The sequence below is a fragment of the Siphateles boraxobius genome, unplaced genomic scaffold, assembly GCF_051911475.1.
Source record: "Siphateles boraxobius isolate OS27281-9 unplaced genomic scaffold, OSU_SipBor_1 130, whole genome shotgun sequence".
NCBI classification, from domain to species: domain Eukaryota; kingdom Metazoa; phylum Chordata; class Actinopteri; order Cypriniformes; family Leuciscidae; genus Siphateles; species Siphateles boraxobius.
This window is the reverse complement of record NW_027508734.1, coordinates 6909580-6930114: the sequence shown is the minus strand read 5'-3', so window position 1 is coordinate 6930114 and position 20535 is coordinate 6909580. Positions and strand designations below refer to the sequence as shown.

Below are 20535 nucleotides of genomic sequence, written 5' to 3'. Positions count from 1 at the left end.
CTGTTCTCTGAATGTTCAAAACATACATTTTGTAATGTATTAAAGGTGCAGTAAGTGATTTCTGAGAAACACTGTTGATACTGTATTTGAAATCAGCAAAATAAACACACCCTACCTAAAAAGGATCACACCCCTATATTGATAGCTCTGCCCCCAAATTCACAAATACGCTATGCAACACAGGCACCTCCCCCTAATGAGTGTATACGCCCCTTACTGCTGATTGGCTACAAGTGTTTTGGTGCTCAGTCCGATCCACTTTGTTTATGTGAACATTAGAGGAACATTACATTCTATCATGTGTTATGAAAATGTTATGAAAACTTTATTTCTGAAAGTTTTCTGAACGTTCTCTCAATGTTATGACAATGTTCATCAAGTAAAAATAGCATTGTGGACATTCCATGAAGGTTTTCTCTCTCTCTCTCTCTCAGAACGTTTTATGATAGCATTACGAAAACATTCAGAAAATAAAAATAACATAAGGATGTTCCAAGAATGTTATTTTAAGAAAGTTTTCTCAACAATACGAAAACATATATTAAATATTAATAACATCATAATAATGTTCCATAAACATTATTTTAAAACTTTTTGTCCTAACATTCACATAATTTTTAAAGAACGTTAGGGGAAATTATGGTAATGTTCTGGGTTTGTACTGGCTGACTAATTTAATTTAATTTATAACTATAGTCCAAAATATCACAGCACACGGTTAGAGGACCTAGGTTTCAATTATTAAACCTTTCAACTCTCTTGGCTCTCTTGGCAGAACTCCCTGTAAGCCACATTCACTAGACATTTTTCTATATAGTAAATTTTTCTTTATTAGTTTATTTACATAATTATCTTGCCTGGTTCTTGCATTTACAACATGCACAGATGCACACATAAATCCAGAGTTCAAATCGCTTTCATTCACTTCCCATTGGTATGCGTATTTTCTGAGACGCAGTCCTTGAAAAAGATGCTCACGCTTTTGTCCATGTCAGTCTGACTTTTCAGAAAGGCCTCTAAAGCCTTCAAAGGCACTTCTGTAACACTGTGTCCCACTATCTCATTCAAAGCATATGCTGCGTAAGTGGGAAACATGTACCGTACTTCATAGGGAGAGTTTCGATCAAAGCGGGGGCAGCAATAAGCCGACCACAAGTGCTTCGGGACAGCCATGCGTTCCTCACTTTCTCTTCGGATGGTCGTCCCCGATACAGTCACACCGGTCACCACATAGGCAGACCCACGGCAGAAGTTATTCAGGCGGCGCCGCACCATATCAATATATGTGGACCAAGGGCCCTCCAAAAAGTCTGTGATCTGAGGTACCACATTTGTGAGTGTATAAGTAGCTGCTTTGTCTTGGTTGTCGGCCTGGTGCTGGTCAGGGTTAAGTGAACCTCGCACGAACTCCACTGCATCAACATAGTCTGCTAGCACCGCCTGGCTCTCCTCAAGCAGTTGGTCTGTTTCACCACTAGAGGGCAAGACTCTCATGTTCCCGCTTTCATCAGCAGAAACCAGCTGTGGAAGGCAAAAGAACACAAAATCAGAAACCATAGACACTCGTATTGACAGAAGATCAAACGTATTTAAGCAGTATAATTTGGTTTTATGTTATGAGCAGTGCTATATAGAGCACTTACAAATTATAGTCGGCTACTGATTCCACATTACATAACATAGTCCATTACATTACACATTTAAGGTAATATAATCTGACTACTTCTTTTTGATTATTTTTAGATTACTTTTGACCTAACTCGTTTAACACATTGATTTGAATAGGATATTCTTGTACCGTATTGATATAGAAATAGCCTACAAAGAGAAAGAAAATATATTCCATTCTTTGTTATCAATAACATGAAGTAGACATTATTACGTTAGGGTTTTCCTGGCAGGGGTTCATGAGTTTAATAAAAAGCTAAAAGTTATTAGATCATTTTTTTTTTTAAATTAAAGTAAAAAATACCTCAAAAAGGATGCAGGCATCTCTGGATTGCATGTAAATTTGAAATGATGTGAATTTTGTGCATTTTAATGTGAATGTTTGAACATTCTTAACATATAATAATATAAGCCAGCTGGAAAACTTCTGGTGAAATGCGCTGCACTGACTGACAGCTTATGTGATTATAAAGGGAGTGCACGTTGCTCTCTTTAATTCATTTGCATTTAGAAGAAAAGTTATTGTTTTTCATGCAACTTTGTAAGTAGCCTACTTCATACTTCACATTGACAAAATTTATGTATAATCCTAGGGATTTTATTATATTTAATATTTATTCAAAAGCGAAACGTGTGGAAAAAAAGATTACAGGAAATTGCAAATATGAGCCAAAGGAATGCCTCTCTGCTGCCATCTACTGGTTATAGTGGTAATTAATGTATTTTTTTTTATTTTTAAATATCAAATGTTATTCTATCAAATATTGTAGTTCCTAAATCTTGAAACGTTCGGTTTTACAAAATGGGGACAATCTCATATAATGTTTTTGGTCATCACATTAAAAATAACATTTGAAGTGCTGGAATCAATAAAACTGGTTTATTCACAAGTTATAAGTGTGATAGCTGCATTAAAATATAAATACAACATTAAAAAGTCAACCATTGATGGTTTTGTGTCGAAGTATGCTACAGCAAGAATGACAATGAATTAATTTATTTTTTAAATAAAATGTAATGAGATAAAACGAAGGGTATCTGCTATAGGCTACCTGTGGCTCATACATCCAGGGTGTGTCCATCCTCCTCTGTCCATCTGACTTTTTAAAGGTGTACGCTGAATAAAGTGCCAGCCGACGACTGTTGTCGTACAGAGTGGCATAACGTAGTTTATCTCCGTATCGTTGGCATATCCTCTTCAGATTCCCCCCTCGGATACCTGTGGGTGCTGTGTGCATATAGAAGAACTGACTGCACTCCTTAAAGCTGTCAGAGACTGTGCCGCCTGCCAGACGCAAACCTGTCAATAGAAGAAGTCTGAAGATAAAAACCTTACAAAGAGCCATCAGAGATTGAGAAGTTTTCACTGTCTATAACAAAATTTCCAGTTTTTTATAGGCAAAGACACGCCGAACCATCTGTTCTTCCATGGTGTTCCAGGCCAGACTGATAACATGAAGAGTTAAAGTCACCATATGCAAAGCATCGCCTCTCTATTTGATCACTACTGGGAGGTTTTGAAAAACAGAATGAATGATGAATGAATGAAACAAATTTAAATGAAAATTCAGGAAATGGCAATCAAAATAGGCCTGTCTATTGAAATGAAACCAAATATCAAAATATTTAGTTTAAAACAGATGAACAATTGGCAGTTCTATGGATGTTTTGCCCTCCATCCATGTATATTTATGACTACACACATGGTATTTTTAAAACTTTTTTTATTACATTTTCTACACTCTTATAGGCCTACCCAGTAGCCTACATCTAATAAAAAATGTAATAAACAACAAATCAAAATAGCCTAAATAAACAAAAAGGTTTGTCGTTCCCGTTGCATATAGCCTTGTCATTTACCAGAAATGCTATGTAGTCCTCCTCGTTTAAGTTTCGTTTTAGCGGTAATTCTTATAGTTTCATTTTAGCGGTAATCATAGTTTCATTTTAAGTGTTCGGACCAAACCACTGAAAATGTGTTATGGTTGTGTTTTTGGACAAATTTAAGGTTCAGAACCTTCGGTTATAAGAGAAAATTAGATTGTAAGCAAACGCAAGTATTCTTAAAACGCTTAAACTAACAGGTTATAAACGCTATTGCAAAAATAGACTAGTTGCCTAAATGGTTTAGTCTGGTGAGTCACTCGCTTTTTTAGGGTAGAAAGTGGGTTAGAGCCCCTGCCCCGTCAAAAGAAGATCCGGATTTACCACTTTCAAATGCAGAGGTTTTCCTTCACTTGATAAATTGTAAGTAATAATCGATAAGATTTGCTGAATCACCGTCTTTATGTGCCTATAGTGTTATTTGTTATTATGAATTCATCCTCGGCTTATCATCGTTCCCAAATGACAAAAGCCTAGAATTGGATGTTCTGGTGAGCTATTTGTCGCAAATTATTTTTTTTGTGGTGAGCCTATGCATAGGCGCCGATTTATGTTTTCCTCCGTGGGTGCTCATGGGCGCACGCCCTTTAAAAAAAAAGAAAAAAAAGTAATGTCAGGCCTAGTCAAAAAATGTTTGCATTTCAGAACGAAACGAGAAGCGCAGCGCTGCGTCTATGACAACTCGAGTAGCCTATCGCACACCGGACGCGCACTTTGTCAGTTTATGGCCAGCAATATTGTAATGTTATGTTTAAGGACATTATGGAATTAACATAATGTCTGTAGGCTACTATGTTACGATTGTACTGTGCAATTAAATACAACCGGGGGTCCGTTAACTGAATGAATTGAGAATATCACCTGGAAATCCGATAACATCAGCAATTTTCATTCAAGCTGCTGATTTCTGTAAATGAATGTAAAATAAATGTAGGCCTATATTGCAGCACATGTTGAAGTCAGTACATTAACGACGATTTGAGACAAATAAAAATATAATATAAAACTATGTAAATCGCGCTCTGTGGCACGGCAGGATTTTGAACAAGGTCATATATAACTTTAGCCGTAGCTGGGCGCCGCCGGTGTGTGTAAGTTAACTTACACTCATAGAGAATAATGTGTTCGAATTTTAAAAGACATGGCACTGCGCGGCGATGGGCTTCTCGTCCGGTGTGCGACTCCTTTTAGGAAATGGACAGCCGCCGACACGAACGCACACACCCATTTACTTGATAATAAAGCCGTAAAGTAGACTATCTTTCAACTCAGGACCATATAGCTCAGCACAGCGCCACTTCTGACAAATACAGACAGGATTTGGAGATCAAAAGTTGAACTGACACGTAACCGCGATCAGAGGCGTTTTCATCCGAGAGTGTGACAGACGCTTCACAGCACCAACTGCAATGTTTAATTTTAAATGAATGTAGCCTTGCAGTCTGGCACACACGTGGGTGCTCGGTATTTTCCGTGGGTGCTCGAGCCCCGGAGCACCCACGGTATCGGCGCCTTTGAGCCTATGTTTATTAGGCTAGGTTACACAACATTTTTCGTGATTTAGTAAATTTCTGGTTGTAAGTATAAGTTAGTTTAATATATATAGCCTAATCCAGAATATCCAATAGGTGAGACAGCGTGCAACGCACAAACAGTAGGCTTCTTTACGCAAACAATACCGGACCCTGAGCTGAAGATAAGAACAGGTGAATACAGCTGAACACGGTGAGGGATGATGATCGCTGGCAGGTGCAGGCAATGGCGGAGTGAGTGCAGGTGTGAGCCGCAGAGGACGATGGGACATGTGGTGCAGACGGTGACAATCAGATGAGAGTGACAGCAAAGAACGTATATTGACAAGAAGTGAAAGCCAATAGAACGTCCCATTTCAACACCAGCGCCCTGCAGCAGCGCAAAGCTTCCGCCATTTTGGGGTGAAAGCATAGGGCGAAAGCGACTGATGCGTCGTTTGCGAACGTTTTATCATTCAAATAGACATTGTAGCTATAAAGATGACTACTAACGTTACATATATTTAGTCCATCAGTGCAAATGTAATTTTTAGGTTGACATAATTAGGTGATTATTTTAACACACAACCGTTAACGTTATAGCAGTTAAAAGAAGTTACTTAACCAGGCTTTCCCCCCCACATAACTTGAGACAGGGAAGTTCAAGGATTTAATTAATTATATTACTCTCTACATTAAGTGTGACAGGTAAGAAAGTGATAGGAGTTCATAACGTTATAATAACTTTAGACCGTTTCCCAGGAGGTAGGCCTACACATAAGGTATACAAAAATAAGTTAGGCCATCAATGAAATAAATTAATTCAGCAAATAAATGTAATAAGCTCATTTTTACTTTGTGGCATAAACCATTATAGCCTAATGGTTTCTATGGCTAGGACCAGCAGTTCCTATAAGGAATTAAGTTTACTAACGTGACTAAAAAACAGTTAAAGTTAGCAGGTGCATACTAACGTTTGCTAGCTATAGGCCAAATTTACCTGTCAGGGTCTTTGGGAAAACGATGAAAGGCAAGATTTGTACTGTTACACTGATAGTTTTTGCAGTTTATTGCCGAACACTGCATTCTTTTATTCCACTTGGACTTCGTTGTCATTCTGTTTGTTTCTGGAACTCCAGTTGTAATCTTCACCCCAAAAAGCGCCACCTAGTGGCTGTTACCAAAAAAGCATCAGAGTTTCGCCTCTTTGGTGACAGTGACAGTATAATAATTTAAGTCACCATTTTAATCACTCTATTGAATCATATTTATAGCTTACTGATTTATCTAATTAAATCTGCATCAGATTTCTTATAGGAGTCTCAATCAACTCACAAGAAAAATGGACTGCCCCAGTGAGGATGAAGTAAGCACCACTTTTTCTTTCTTTCATAAGGCAGATTTCTTTGCAGATAAAGGGATTTAGACATAAAGAGTTTCAGACACTTATTTAGCATTTAGTCAAATTTAGTCTTGACAGACCTGAGTGTGCATCCCACTAATGCTTGAAAAACTTTCAAATCAAGGAATTTGAAGACGCTAGTGAACACCTTGAAGACCAACAACAAACAGGAGCATGTGCTGTTGAGTCCTATCATCACAAGGAAGATGTTTCCAAGTTACAACAAGGTAAATGTATCAGTTATACATGTATGCATATTTGTGTACAATAATGATTTTGGAATGCTGGCCACAATTTAAATGGATAAGTTTACCTAATACAACAGGTAAAACACATATAAACGGCCTTTATCATTACAATAGACCTTATACACAGCATTAGCACCATCTTTTATTTTTTATCTTTTATTTCAATAACAGTAAAAACAGTTGTTTTTTAATTTCTGCTGACGAAATACTGCAAAAATATCTTTCCAAGAAATTTCAGACAAAAAACTCCTGGAAATATGAGCTTTGGAAAATTATAAGCGATCTAGTCATATATCACTTACAAGTAATTATGCAGTAATTATGTTCAAGGATAGAAACAATTTACTGCCTGGCAATATACAGAAAAGGTTTCCTGAAAGAGGGGGGCTACGACTGAAGGGGAATGTCAAATTAAGACTCACAGTTTTCAAACTATTATAAAAAGTTTCTGTTTATCTGTCAGTGGCGTTATATTGTGGAATAAATTAAATAATGAGTTAGAGCAATGTAGAAACACATTCAATTTTAAAAAGATGTGCAAAGAAATTATATTCCAGAGGTACAATGAAACACAGTGCTAATAATAACCTGAGCTTATAATTAATAATTTGTAGTATGTGTATAAATATTGTTGTGTATGTGTAATATATGTATGTGAATAGAACTTTTGAATATGTATATATATATATATATTTTTATATATATATATATATATATATTTTTTTTATTGATTATAGATTTATTATCTATGTAGATTTATTATTTTGTAGCCATTTCCTTAAATATAGTAGTTAGGGTGTAAGGGGTAGTAGTACATAGTTTTACTTCTTCCTACTTCTTTTTGTACATGTAAATAGTTTTTTTTAAGTAGGCCTACTGGAAAGTAGGCTATGGAGTTTTATTTTGTTGTTCATCTGTTTATTATTATTATTATTATTATTATTATTTACATTTTCAAAATAAAGATATCAATCAATCAATCAATCAATCTATAGCTATACAGCTTTTTGTGGATGCCATTGGAAACATGGTTAGTCTGTCCCTCACAGCCTGGCTTTCATACCTGTCATGGCGATGCTCTGAATAAGTTTATCGTTTCTATAGTTTGTTTTAAATGTGAATTTATTGCAATTGTCTTGAAGTTGATACAGTTTTATGACTGAAATCAACATTTTCCTGTTCCCTTTCGATAACGGTTCACTCAACATTGTCAGATCGCGGATGGCCTGGAGTAGGGCTGCAATGATTATTTCAATATGCAATTAATCTGTAGATAATTTTTAAAAAATTGATTAATTGATTAATCGGATGTAAATCCCCCCCCCCCCCCCCAAAAAACATTTTTAATTAAATTTTTTTAATCCATTATTTTAAACAATGTTATTCCACATCCTGCCCAATGGTTACTATTTTAAAGCAGACATGAAAACAACTAAATTAAAAATTATAATAAACACAAAATGTTAAATTGTATGAGGTATGAGGAACACACACATTCACTTTTCTGAACATTGTAATTGTATTACATTAATGGGCTATACCAACAATAGTACCTTTACTGTTCCTGCTCTCATAAATATGATTACTTCCGTTACATGTATATTTTTAAACTTTAATCTCTAGCAAAACATATTTTAGCAAAATGTTTATTTTAGTTTGACGTTCATTGAAGTCTGTGAAGCTTGTTGTCAAAATATGCAAAATGTAAATACTCGCGAGACTTTCTAGTAGGGCTGTCACTAATGATTATTTTGGTAATCATGTAATATGTTGTAATAATATAATATTTTGATGATTAATCGAGTAATCAGATCATTTTTTTTTGTGGTAATAAAAATAGACCTAAGCAAAGACATAAGCCTTTAAAATGTTGATCGAGCATTCAGCGGAGAGTCACCCCTCTGTATTTGCTCTGGAGAGCAGAACGGCGACGTAGGGGTAATCGTCGCCGTATTTATCAGACCCTTCGAAGGCGAACCCAGTGTGGCGAGTTTCACCATTGGCTCGCTCCAGGAGCTGCGCCTGGATGACGGTGGCTTTCAGCGGTACTTCCGCCTGTCCCGCGCCCAGCTTGATGACCTGTTGTCCCACATCGGAGCGAGGATCACCCTCGCCCTCATCCACCTAATCTGTCATTTATTTTTGTTTTGATGATAAATGGAGACAGCCTCCAAAAGTGATTAATCTGTCCTGTGATTTTTCTCTCTCTCTCAAACAACACTGTCCAGACTTATGCAGTTTGTTGGTTGTCTTTACATTATAATAATATTTCATATATCTAGATATGGAATAAATAGCATTCAATACAAAATGAATATGTCTCATATATTGAAATCAAGTTTTATGTGATAAAATATTTGCTTTGTTGTGCATTAGAACCAGTCATATTACAAAATAATTTATTGAAGCATCCAGATACTTCACCACACGACAGCAGCATGCAGCTAGGCTCCTGATTGGTTAACGCGGCGCGAATTGACGCAGAAGTTCAGATTTTTCAATTCGGGCGGCAGACGCGAGTTCGCGTCAAACGTGTGAATGCACAAATTGCACTAACTAAATCATTCGCGCGTAACGCGATTAACGCGCCATACGCTCAATTCGCGCCATTCGCGTCTTTGCATTGACTTAACATTGAAATCACTCGCGCCTGACGCGCTATTCGCGTCCGGTGTGAACGCACCATTAGTCGCTTTGGATAAAAGCGTCAGCTAAATGAATAAATGTAATGTAAATCTAAATAAATTATCGAAAGAAAGTAATCATATGGTTTCATAGAACATCACTGTCAAAATACATAATAACTGCGTAAACACTACACAATGTATTACAACAAATGCCTGCAGAGGGCGCCAACGGTCGGTGTTATTACACTTTACAGCAGATCAAATCATTGTGTAAGTGAATATTTGGCCGCTTCTTTACGATAGAAATGCTACAGCCACTGTAATTTCTTGAAAAAGAATATGTGGACATCAAAACATTAAAACTCAGACAGTTTAAATGCTTTTATTTTGAAATTGCGATGAACAGTTTGCATATTTAGAGACACATTGATATATTCTCCTGTGTTGGCGTAGGTTTATAAATGATTCACCTTACAAATCTGATGAAATGGCGCATATTGCGTTCCCAGATGAACACTATAAGCAACCAAAACTCAGAGATGGAGTTTGAGCATTAGCATTTGAGCAGCATTTGAACGGAGCCGCTCTGGGACGCACGTAACCTACACAACATGTAAATAAAGTGCATATATTAAAACTGTGGGGCATATATGCCTTTGTGAAATCACAATAGCACTTTGCTATGATTTTTAAAGGGTTTTAATACATCGTGCAGCCTTAGAAAATGGTCTAATAATGCGATTAATGGATTCTCGTCTTTGAAATGCGCCACTTCCGATATTTTGCCGGTTACTCAACACAGGTAAATTGCAATTGATGCTTTAAAAATATAGAGTACTCAAATTTAATCGAGGAATCATGACAGCTCTTCTTTCTAGCATTTACAGATTAGGATATAACCATAAAATTCAAGTAGTGCTCTGAGGAAAACACGTGTCAAAGGCATTATTAAACAGCACACGCATCTGTCAAAGCACGAGAGGGCAAAACATGTTAAATGCTTAGTGGATCATGTATCTTTCTGGCAGCAGCTCTCTCTGTGTCCTCCGCTATTTTCCATATGCGTTTTGTCCATTGAAATGGGTTATTCACTACTGTAAAGCGACGTAACTGGCAGATGGTTTCCAAGCACAGCACGCAGACACGACTAATCGATAATGTAATTGGTTGTCGACTATTTTAATTATCAATAATAATCGATTTTATCGTTTTGTAATAATTGATTTTATCAATCAGTAATAATCGATTTTTATCGATTAGTTGTTGCAGCCCAAGCGTGGAGTCCCTTTCTCCAAGAATACTGAAGACATGAAATGCAACTACAATAATAAATGACGCCTCAGCGTGCCAAAATAGGAACACCATTGAGTGTCATTTCATCAGAATCTTTCTACTTCAGCCTGAAGATAATTTCCTCGCTGACCACAGAAGAATAAACCTACTTGCTTGCCACTTGAAGAGCCCGGCAGTGGACTTGGTGACGCTGAAGAGCGAACTCGGCTGAAACCGACACCTCTCCCCTGCAGCTATCCTGTGAGCAATTTAAAAGAGCAAATTTTAGCGACGTTTGTTTCAAAAGGATCTGCCACGAGTGTGGCACTTGCAGTGCATTGGCTTGAGTTTTCGTCCTGCGCAGCCGTTCCGAGGCCACACTCATTGAGAAAGATTGCTCTCATTTTGAGAGCATGAGTCTCTCCTCGCTGCACTAACAGATCGGCTTCAAGGGAAGCGACTCCACCCCTCTCGCTCCCCCGTTCTTATCCCCCTCCACTCACAAGCCTAAAAGGAAGAAGCAGCGGAGTTGCTGGGCTAAGGAGGTGGGCCAGAGTGAGCTCATGTCAGTCTAGATCCCACGTGCCTCACTTTCCCCACAGCAAGAGGATTCTCCGGTGCTCTTCATCTGCTAAGATCAGTGCCCCTCTTCCAATGCAAGCAGCATGGTCTTGTTCGGTGGTTCAGAGGAGGATGACAGCGATGATGCCGTGTCATCTTCATCTGGCCTGCTCTGCAGCAGGGGGGCGGAATCCTCCGCAGGGATTGACCACTTCCCCGTATCTGAAGGAGCCAGGGAAGTGGTCAATCCCTGCAGAGGATTCCGCCACCCTGCTGCAGAGCAGGCCAGATGAAGATGATTCCCAGCCCGGACTGAAATCCGAGCTCAACAGGCCAGAACTGCTGCCAACAGGCCTGAACTGCTGAATTGCTGCTAACAGGTCAGAGACCAGCTCAGTTCTCCTGGAAGTACACAACGAGCTAACTAAGTCATGGCGTGGCCCCTATTTGGCTCACGTTCACTCATCAGTTTTGTCCATCCTCACCGCTTTTGACGGCGTGGAGCAGAGGGGGTATGAGAACCCCGCCGGAAGAGGCTGTCACGGCGCACCTCTGTCCACCTGCGGCCCTCGGCTGAAAGGCCCAACCCCTGCAGGGCCACATCGACCCTGGCGGCCAGGACAAGCAGAGCTGACGTTGTTATGACAATGGCGTTTTATTTTTGACACGTGCGTGTACGGAGTAAACCAATCACAACAGACTGAGGTGTCTGGCCAATCAGAGCAGAGTAGCTTGCGGAAAGGAGGGATTTAGAGAGATTGATATGATGAGTCGTTATGATGAGTTGATTTGAATATGATAAGTCAGGGTTAGGGTCCTGCCTCAAGTTTAGGCTGAATGACTGTAAAGTCATCCTTAAGCTGATGCACGACTATGTGCCTAAAGTTTCCTCAACTCTGTTTAGAGTTCGGGCCCTTAGAGTGTATATTGACATCTGCACAACAGCCAGTTGGTCATCGCCCTCTACGTTTGCCAGACTCTATACCTAGATGTCCCAACACTACAGGCACGGATCCTGTCTGCTTGAGGGTTAGACTATGGTTTGCTGGATGCCACCAACTTATATTTAAGTGCATCACACTCCCCTGGAGAGTGTGTCTATGGTGCATATCTTGCCGACTTCCATTTAGGATTGCTGCCCAGCCTAAGTTTTTCCCTGGACCAAGCACTACTGCCAATAAAAACCCCTGTCCAGTCCGCTCACTTTGTTAATGGCATCGGATTGGTGCTTCCATCCCTGGGCCAGGCTCGCAGGGCCTCTTTTCTGCCTTATGGGCTGGGACCAAGCGGCAACCTCCCCGTCTCTCTCTTGAAACCAACACGGAAGTGAATTAAACTGCAATTCATCGACTGACCGCTTGAGGCAGGCTGCAAAAGTGAGTCAAATCTGTATCTCCCCCATGTTAAAATCCCCAACTTTACAGCAGAAAAAAATATGTTTACAGCCTGGAGCAAAAAGTGGTTTTGGTCTATATAGCTAATTTTGCCCTTCATGACAACTGTGAGGGGGGTGAATTTTTTTACACCTCATCCGTTTAAATAATATTAAGCCTTAAAGTTCCGCATAATTAAGGGCGTGGCCACTTGCGTGACTGGTGGATTGAGGCTGCTATAACTGCTAGCCGACGTTTGTCTCTGTTAACGTCACCCTCAGCTGCTGTACTTGCCATCTCTGCAGTGTTTGTGCTTTTTTCGGGATTATTTCATACAATTTAATGCACGCATTATACCTTTGCCCACACCGTTGGATTCCGTCGGTGTCGAGTATGGAGAGAATAACCAGCGTTGTATTTCCAGTTGTTTTCCTCGCATGCACTAATGGATGTCTGACAATTTCGTTGCTTTTTGGAGTATACTGTACAGGCTACACTCGTTATGCGGTACCGTTGCTCTCAAACTTTTAAGTGTTAAATAAAAAGTACCGTGAGAAAATCCTGCAGGTGTCAGTGCTTTCTCTCCGTCCATGCAATAGATACACACCCTTGAATGAGCGCGGATTTCTAGTGCATTTACTTGAACTTCTGAGGTAATATTTTTGGTTTAACCCATTTGAGAAATTGAGAAGCGGCCAAAATCAGATTTTAAAATCAACTGAACTGAATAAAGCTCTTGATGAACTTGACGTGCGATGCCGCACTGACTGACATGTATGCGCATGAATCACTGTCACACGCACAAGCTCAGAGCAATATTGTAAGTTACTGCATGATAATACATTTTTAACTAGCAGAATAATAATGCATCCCGATACACATAGTCTCACTTTTAGTTACGTCTTTTAATTATTATAGTATTTTGAAGGGCAAAATCATGAACTTTAACTATTGGCTTTACTTCTACATTCAGCTGTCACTTTAGCACGAGGCCAGTAGCATAGCATTAGTACCTCAGCTCCACCCACGCTCCGCCTCTTTGCCCATTTTCTTTTATCCTGGAGTGACGAGAGCTGACGCGATGCCAAGATGGCGACGGTTGGCCCCGCCTACTTTAGGCTTCAAAAGCACTCTTCAGAAACCTACGGGTGACGTCACGGACACTACGTCCATATTTTTTTACAGTCTATGGCTGGGACATTCCTGCACTAATAATGCTTCTTGTTTCCACAGACGTTCCTGCACCAAGTGAAATTTTAGTGCAGCTTATTGGGACCAGTTCTGTCACTCTTGCTTGGGATAGGCCAGACAACATATCTACATTTGAGTTGACCTACTATATCACCACTACAAAGATCTCTACTATCACAAATGACACAGCCATAGAGGTGGAAGATCTATGTCCAGGAACTGAATACACTTTCACCCTTGTTTCAATATCAGACAATGAAAAACGAAGTGTGGGAGTTGAAGTGACTGCATGCACCAGTAATTCCCTTTCTGTTTATCCATGCAGTATGAATCTAGAATTGAATAACAATATGTTTTTGAAATTGAAAAAGAACTTACAACATAAATGTTTTCATGTTTGCAGGGCCAGTCCCACCTGAAAACTTCAAGGTTGAGAGTGTGGGCACAACATCAGTTTCTCTTATTTGGGATGCATCTGGCTGTGAGGAGAACAAGTTTCATGTTGTTTGCAGCCACAATGGAAAAATTATTCAGGAAGAGATAAAAGAATCAAGAACTGTGGTTTTCTATGACCTAATTCCTGGAAAGAAGTACTCTTTTCACATTATAAAAGTTATTTCAAATGCCAACAGAAGCAAAGAAGCTGTCACATATGCTCAAACCAGTAAGTATAATATAGCAAACTTCCCTACAAACATTTACTTGCCTCATTTTGTTTGATACATTTTTTTAAATTGTGAAATGAGTAGAAACAATTGATGAAATGCTTGCTTTTTCAACAGAAACAAACATCCAGAGCCTTTTACACGATTTGGGCTTGGAGCAGTACTACCCGAACAAACTCTCACTCAGCAATGTGCTACAGATTGACAAAAGGTCAGTGACAGATGAGCCAGCCCAGTCTCTATCATCTTTGCCATGGCTGTTCCTGAAGAAACTGATGATGGTGAATGTGACTGCAAGAAGTGTCAAATATTCATCAGATGAGATTGAGGATTTGCAAAGCTTAGATTTGTACAATGACACATTTGATTTTCTGAATGATCAGAATAGCAGTGTGAATCCATTAGATGTAGTGACTGCCCTGTTTCTTTGTGCGGATGGTTTTCTCCAACAGGAAATGGTCTCGAAAATGTCAATGTGTCAGTTCTCAGTTCCTTTACTTCTTCCAAAGTGTGACACACAACAGTGCATGTACATGCTTTGGGCCATGAGAGATATTGTGAAAAAATATAGACCTCACTCCTTGTCAGACTCAAAAGGTTTTGTGGAGGACAGAATTGTTCACTCTGAGTTTCCCCTAGTGTCCTTTGTTAGACTTGGTGACTGCAGCATTTCTAAATCACAGATCTTAAATAAATTGCTCAGCAATCCCCAACAATATCATGACACTTTTGTACATCATGACATGGACTGCGGAGACATTCCAAGAAAGATATCAAATGGATTGGTGGAGATGGGTTGGTATTTACCTTGTGGAAACAAAAACATTGATGTTTTTCCTGAACCAGTGGCTGTTGCAAACTTGAGAGGTGACATCAGGACCTTTGAAACACAGTACTCTTTCTTATGCCAGACCTCCACTGCAGTTTTTGTGTTCTTTGACAATCTGGACACAAACTACAAGTTACTCACCAACCAACATGTTAAAGCACAGTTTTTTTTAGTGGGCAATGTGCAAAATAAAGCATTTGATCGTGAGCAGCTGAAAAGAACAGCCACGGAAATGAGTTTGAAAAAAACCCACATAATTCTGAAGACCAATCAAAATGATGCAAATTTTGTCAAAAGTCTGCATTCTGTAGTAAATCACATAATTAATAATCATGGCAAAAAAGCTTGTCTGGAGGTAATGGACACTATAGCACATGAACTCGGAATTCAAGTTGATGAAGACATTCAAGATTGTCAGAAAGCAAAAAATAATGCACATGTCTTAACGACAAATATGCAGGAAACACTGCAGTTCAAGAAAGATCAGCTTCCCCTTCAAGGTCAAATCTGGAAAGATTTAGCAAAACTGGAAAAAGAGGAATGCAGACTCCGCAAAGCTGGTAATCAAAACATAGAGACATACAAGAGTGATCTCCAGATTAAAAAGACTGAACTCAGGAAACAACAAAGTAAATATGACATCTCAGGGGCCATGTCCTGCTTTATTAGTGCACTAAGTTCGAGCCAGGAGAGGCCCTACTTCTTGAAGTGGATGCGGATGAACCTTGACAATCTCTCCCGAAAAAGCCTCTCAAGCCTCCGAGAGCAGTACAAAGAAAAGTGTCAGAAATTTTCAGAAAACAAAGAGGAAATCGCACAGCTTGACCAACAGATCTCTAACAGTTCTTTAGGAATAGAGCACTTTCTGCGGGAAATGGGCCAACTCTATGAAGCCGCAGTGTCACTTCCAGAAAACTTAGAATCACGTCAGCAAATGCTACACTTACCTCGGCTATGTGCTGAGCTGATGTTGGATGGCTTTCCTCTGGAACTGGTTGATGGAGATGCATCAAATATTCCTCTCAGATGGGTGACTGATGTGCTTCTGTATCTGAACTCTTCGGTGCAGCCCAACAATAAAATCTTGGTGGTCACAGTTTTAGGAGTCCAGAGCACAGGGAAGTCCACCTTGCTGAACACCATGTTTGGAGTTCAGTTTGCCGTCAGCAGTGGAAGATGCACCAGAGGAGCCTTTATGCAGCTGATCAAAGTCACAGAGGACATCAAGAAAGAACTTGGTTGTGATTATTTAGTGATAATTGACACTGAAGGTCTAAAATCACCTGAACTGGCAAAACTAGATGACAGTCATGAACATGACAATGAATTAGCCACACTTGTTGTTGGATTGAGTGATATCACAATCATCAACATCGCAATGGAGAATTCCACAGAGATGAAGGACATTTTGCAGATTGTAGTCCATGCTTTCATCAGAATGAAGGAAATAGGTAAAAAACCCAAGTGTCTGTTCGTCCACCAAAATGTTGCTGATGTATCAGCCCATGATAAGAACATGAGAGATCGAAAGCTTCTGCTGGAGCAGTTGAATGAGATGACAGAAGCTGCAGCTAAAATGGAGAACAAAGAGGAGTATAAAAAGTTCAGTGATGTGATTGAGTATGATCCAGAGACTTGCAACTGGTATATCCCTGGACTCTGGCATGGAAATCCTCCAATGGCACCAGTGAACGCTGGCTACTCCGAGGCTGTCTATGACCTTAAAAAGAACATGATGGAAGTAATTGGAAAATGCAAAAACAAAACATCTGGAAACAACATTACAGAATTTTTGGAGTGGACAAAAAGCTTATGGAATGCAGTCAAATATGAAAACTTCATATTTAGCTTTAGGAACAGCTTGGTGGCTGATGCATACATGAGGCTCTGCACAGAATTCCACAAATGGGAATGGTCTTTCAAGAAGCATATGCACTCTTGGTCAACTCAAGCTGAAACGAGAGCGTCAAATTTTGAGACATTCAAAATGAAATCAGACAAATCAGATCTGAAAGATCTCTTATGCAAACTGAAACAAGAAGCTGTCACAAAACTTGACACCTTGGAAAAGACCACAATGGAAAATCTGTCCAAATACTTTGAACAAACAGAGGGTCATGTCTACCTTGTGGAAAAGTACAAAGAAGACTTTGAGAGCAGTGTAAAATGTCTCAGGAGGGAAACTGAGAGCTCTTTGCTGATGCAGCTCGAGGCAACAGTGGACATTAGGAGAGGAATGAATAAACTGGACAACATCAAGAAAACGTTCACTGATACAATGGAGAAAAAGGTGCTGGGTCTACTGGAGGAGTTACGCAAAAAACACAGCTCAAAGAGGGATGCACATACGACTGACAACGAGCTTGACAGATTCTTTGAAAAAATATGGGAAGAAACCATAAATGAGCTGTCATTTACTAAATTGAAGAAAAGAGATATATATGATTATGTTTTCAGGCAACTTCGAGAAAACATGAAACAGAAAGGCAGTTATGTTGCAGAGCAATTAATGAGAGTAAAACTGGTGAATTTTGGAAGAGGGGTGTTCAAATTCACTAAAGAAATCTGGTACAAAAGGTGGACTAAACTTGTGTTCAGTGACAACTCTGCAATGGACCTGCAAAATGTAGCAGATAATATCATTCAGACATGCTACCAGTTTGGCGTGGATAAACAGAGAGAGAGACGTTTAGATTACCATGACACCTACATTCAGGAAATCCTACACATAATTGATGACAGATTAATGTCCAATAAGAATACAAGGTTTTCAGAGGAATTTGAACTGTCTCTGAAACTGCACATTTGTGGGTTTTCTGCAAGAACATTTCAAGAAATGCATGAGTGTTTCATCACGGAGAATGACCCACGCAGATGTCTTGATCAGTTTAAAGACAAATATCGCAATGATTTCAAGGACCTGTTCCATGACCGTGACCAGTGTCAGAGAAAGGCAGAAGAATTCACTAAACTGTGCTTGATGCCTGCAGTCGAGACATTCATCTACAGCTCCTTGGGTCCAGACATCGTTGACAAAATGCTTCAGGGTAAAAATGCATTTCAGTTCAGCACTCGTGGATTTTTTCAGTATACACTCTTAAAGGAACTTGTGGATGAAGATAAGTTTGAACAGTATGTAAAATACATCATTTCATATGAGCAGTTTGTTAAGGGCTGGATATTAGATCAAATCACCAAACAGTTTTCAAACGAACATGAAGTGTTTGAGTTGGAGGAACATCACCTTAGAGGAATCATTAAGGAGATATTAGAAGCTGTCAAAATGGCACAGAATGAGACGCATGAAGATGGTATCAAAGGATTCATACATTGCATATGCAAGAAGCTTGAACAAAAGCTAATAATTCCCAAAGATGCTCTAGAAACAGTGATGGTCCTAAATAATGCATCTCAAGAGCCATTTGCTGACTGGCTAACCAAATCTGTAGAGGAGATGGAAAAGACACTGAAGGAACAACTGAGGAAAGTCGATATACAGGGTAAACTCTGCAAACTCAAGATTAAACCACAGGATGAGCTCTTCAAGAGAGTTTTTGGATGTGGGAAACAGTGTCCATTCTGCAGTGCTCCATGTGAGGCTGGTGGAGAAGCTCACACTGATCACTGTGCTTCAGTTCACAGACCACAGGGACTCGGTCGATACAGATATGAAAACAATGAAAAATTAGTGGTTAACATCTGCTCAACAGATGTCCACAGTGAAGTACAGTTTAAGTGTTTCCAGACTAATTATAACTCTCATCCTTACAAAAGATACAGAGAAATCTTTCCTGACTGGCACATCCCAGCAGATGCTAGCATACAGGCCTCAGATTACTGGAAATATGTGATGGCCCGGTTCAACGCTAAGTTTGCTGAAGAGTACAATGCTCGCCCTGCTGATGTACCCTTGATGTGGAAATCTATCACAAAGAAACAAGCAAAGAACAGTTTAAAAGAGTCTTTCAGCATCAAATAAACAATTGTTCCATTTAACAACCATAAATTCAACATTTTGGAAGCACTCTCACACTCAGCCTACAAAATAAACCCAAAATATACATTAGTAACATATGACCATCTCCAAAAAACATGACTGCTTAGTGATCGAATAACACTATTGATTACTTGCAAAAGGTTTCAGCTGACTTCCAGTAACCATCAATACTGCTTGCACTTGGGTGTGGGAATATGGGTTGATCATTTAAAAGGTGAAATACAGTTTAACTTGGTGAAAGAAAAATAAAAGCTAAATGCAATGTGCAACAACATGGTGAATTTTTTTTGTTCTTTTTGTGTGTAATTGTACTTTTTATTTGATAAAATATTTTCTTTTTTGTTGCCAAAATAATCAAATTTTAATCGTGTATGTTTAAAATTTTTATCTTTATGATGGTATACTACAAAAAATATTTACTGCATTAATACTTTTATGTGAAGAATTCTAAAACAATTAAACAATTATTGTTTTATATATGTAGGTATTGATATTGATTTATTGTGGTTTTAATGTACTACCTAATGTAACCAATTAAACAAACCTCTGCTTTGGAATAAATAAATAAATATATGTAAGTGCAAATGCAGATGTGTTTTATTACACGATTAATTGTTAAAAAATATTGAGGTTTTTACTCCTAACTGACATTTTCTGTAAAGCTGTTTTAAAACAATATGTATTGTGAAAAGCGCCATACAAATGAACTTGAATTGAAATGACAATTATTGAGCTATTTACTCTTTGGCCCTGTTTACACCTGCTATTAAGATGCGTTTTGGTGGATCGGATCACAAGTGGACGATGCTAAATACAAGTGTAAATGGGGTCTAAAACATTTTGAGCTTCCACTTCCAGAGGTCGTCGAAAACACATTCGACCGGGCCATTGCTTTCGCAGTGTAAACGCTCATGTGGTCGAATGTGTTCTAACAGCCATTAAAGACTGTCTACTCTCCGTCTACTGACCTGATGCGTAACGTTATGGGAAGCGGCTAGACAGACAGGATTTTAACTTTTTTTGCTGGAGACCCAAATTTAATTTGGAGACGAAAAACGCACCAAACACAATGTTCACTCAACATTTCTTATTTCTAACACTCTTGTCATGGGATCGTTGTGTCTTTAAAATGCCAGGAGCGTAACGAGGTGCTGAGCGCTCAGCGTTTTTTAGGAAGAACATTCAACTTTGGGTTAAACGCAGCGCTCATCACTGTCCAATCAAAGATCAGATCGAAAGATCGAAAGATCTGAAAAAGCACATACATTTACCCGCCCATAGATCCTCCACTCGAATAAATCAGGACT

At 39.1% G+C, this 20535-nt stretch overlaps 2 protein-coding genes across 3 annotated transcripts; one reads left to right on the top strand and one right to left on the bottom strand.

Annotated features, from left to right (window-relative positions):
* Positions 1 to 778: 778 nt before the first annotated feature.
* On the bottom strand, positions 779 to 3157 carry LOC143736545 (endonuclease domain-containing 1 protein-like). The gene is made up of 3 exons (XM_077227237.1): positions 3084 to 3157; positions 2721 to 2968; positions 779 to 1521 (listed from the first exon to the last, which is right to left on the bottom strand). The coding sequence occupies exons 2-3, from the start codon at positions 2904 to 2906 to the stop codon at positions 922 to 924; spliced, it is 786 nt and encodes a 261-aa protein (XP_077083352.1). The 5' UTR covers positions 2907 to 2968; positions 3084 to 3157; the 3' UTR covers positions 779 to 921.
* A 571-nt stretch (positions 3158 to 3728) lies between these two features.
* Positions 3729 to 19813, top strand: LOC143736814 (interferon-induced very large GTPase 1). 2 transcript variants are annotated; one of them, XM_077227524.1, is made up of 6 exons: positions 3729 to 3915; positions 6381 to 6429; positions 6590 to 6692; positions 13780 to 14034; positions 14141 to 14401; positions 14520 to 19813. In XM_077227524.1, the coding sequence occupies exons 2-6, from the start codon at positions 6406 to 6408 to the stop codon at positions 19208 to 19210; spliced, it is 5334 nt and encodes a 1777-aa protein (XP_077083639.1). In that variant the 5' UTR covers positions 3729 to 3915; positions 6381 to 6405; the 3' UTR covers positions 19211 to 19813. The 2 variants fall into 2 exon arrangements, with proteins under 2 accessions (XP_077083639.1, XP_077083637.1); XM_077227522.1 differs by having other exon boundaries at positions 6370 to 6429.
* The last annotated feature ends 722 nt before the right edge of the window (positions 19814 to 20535 follow it).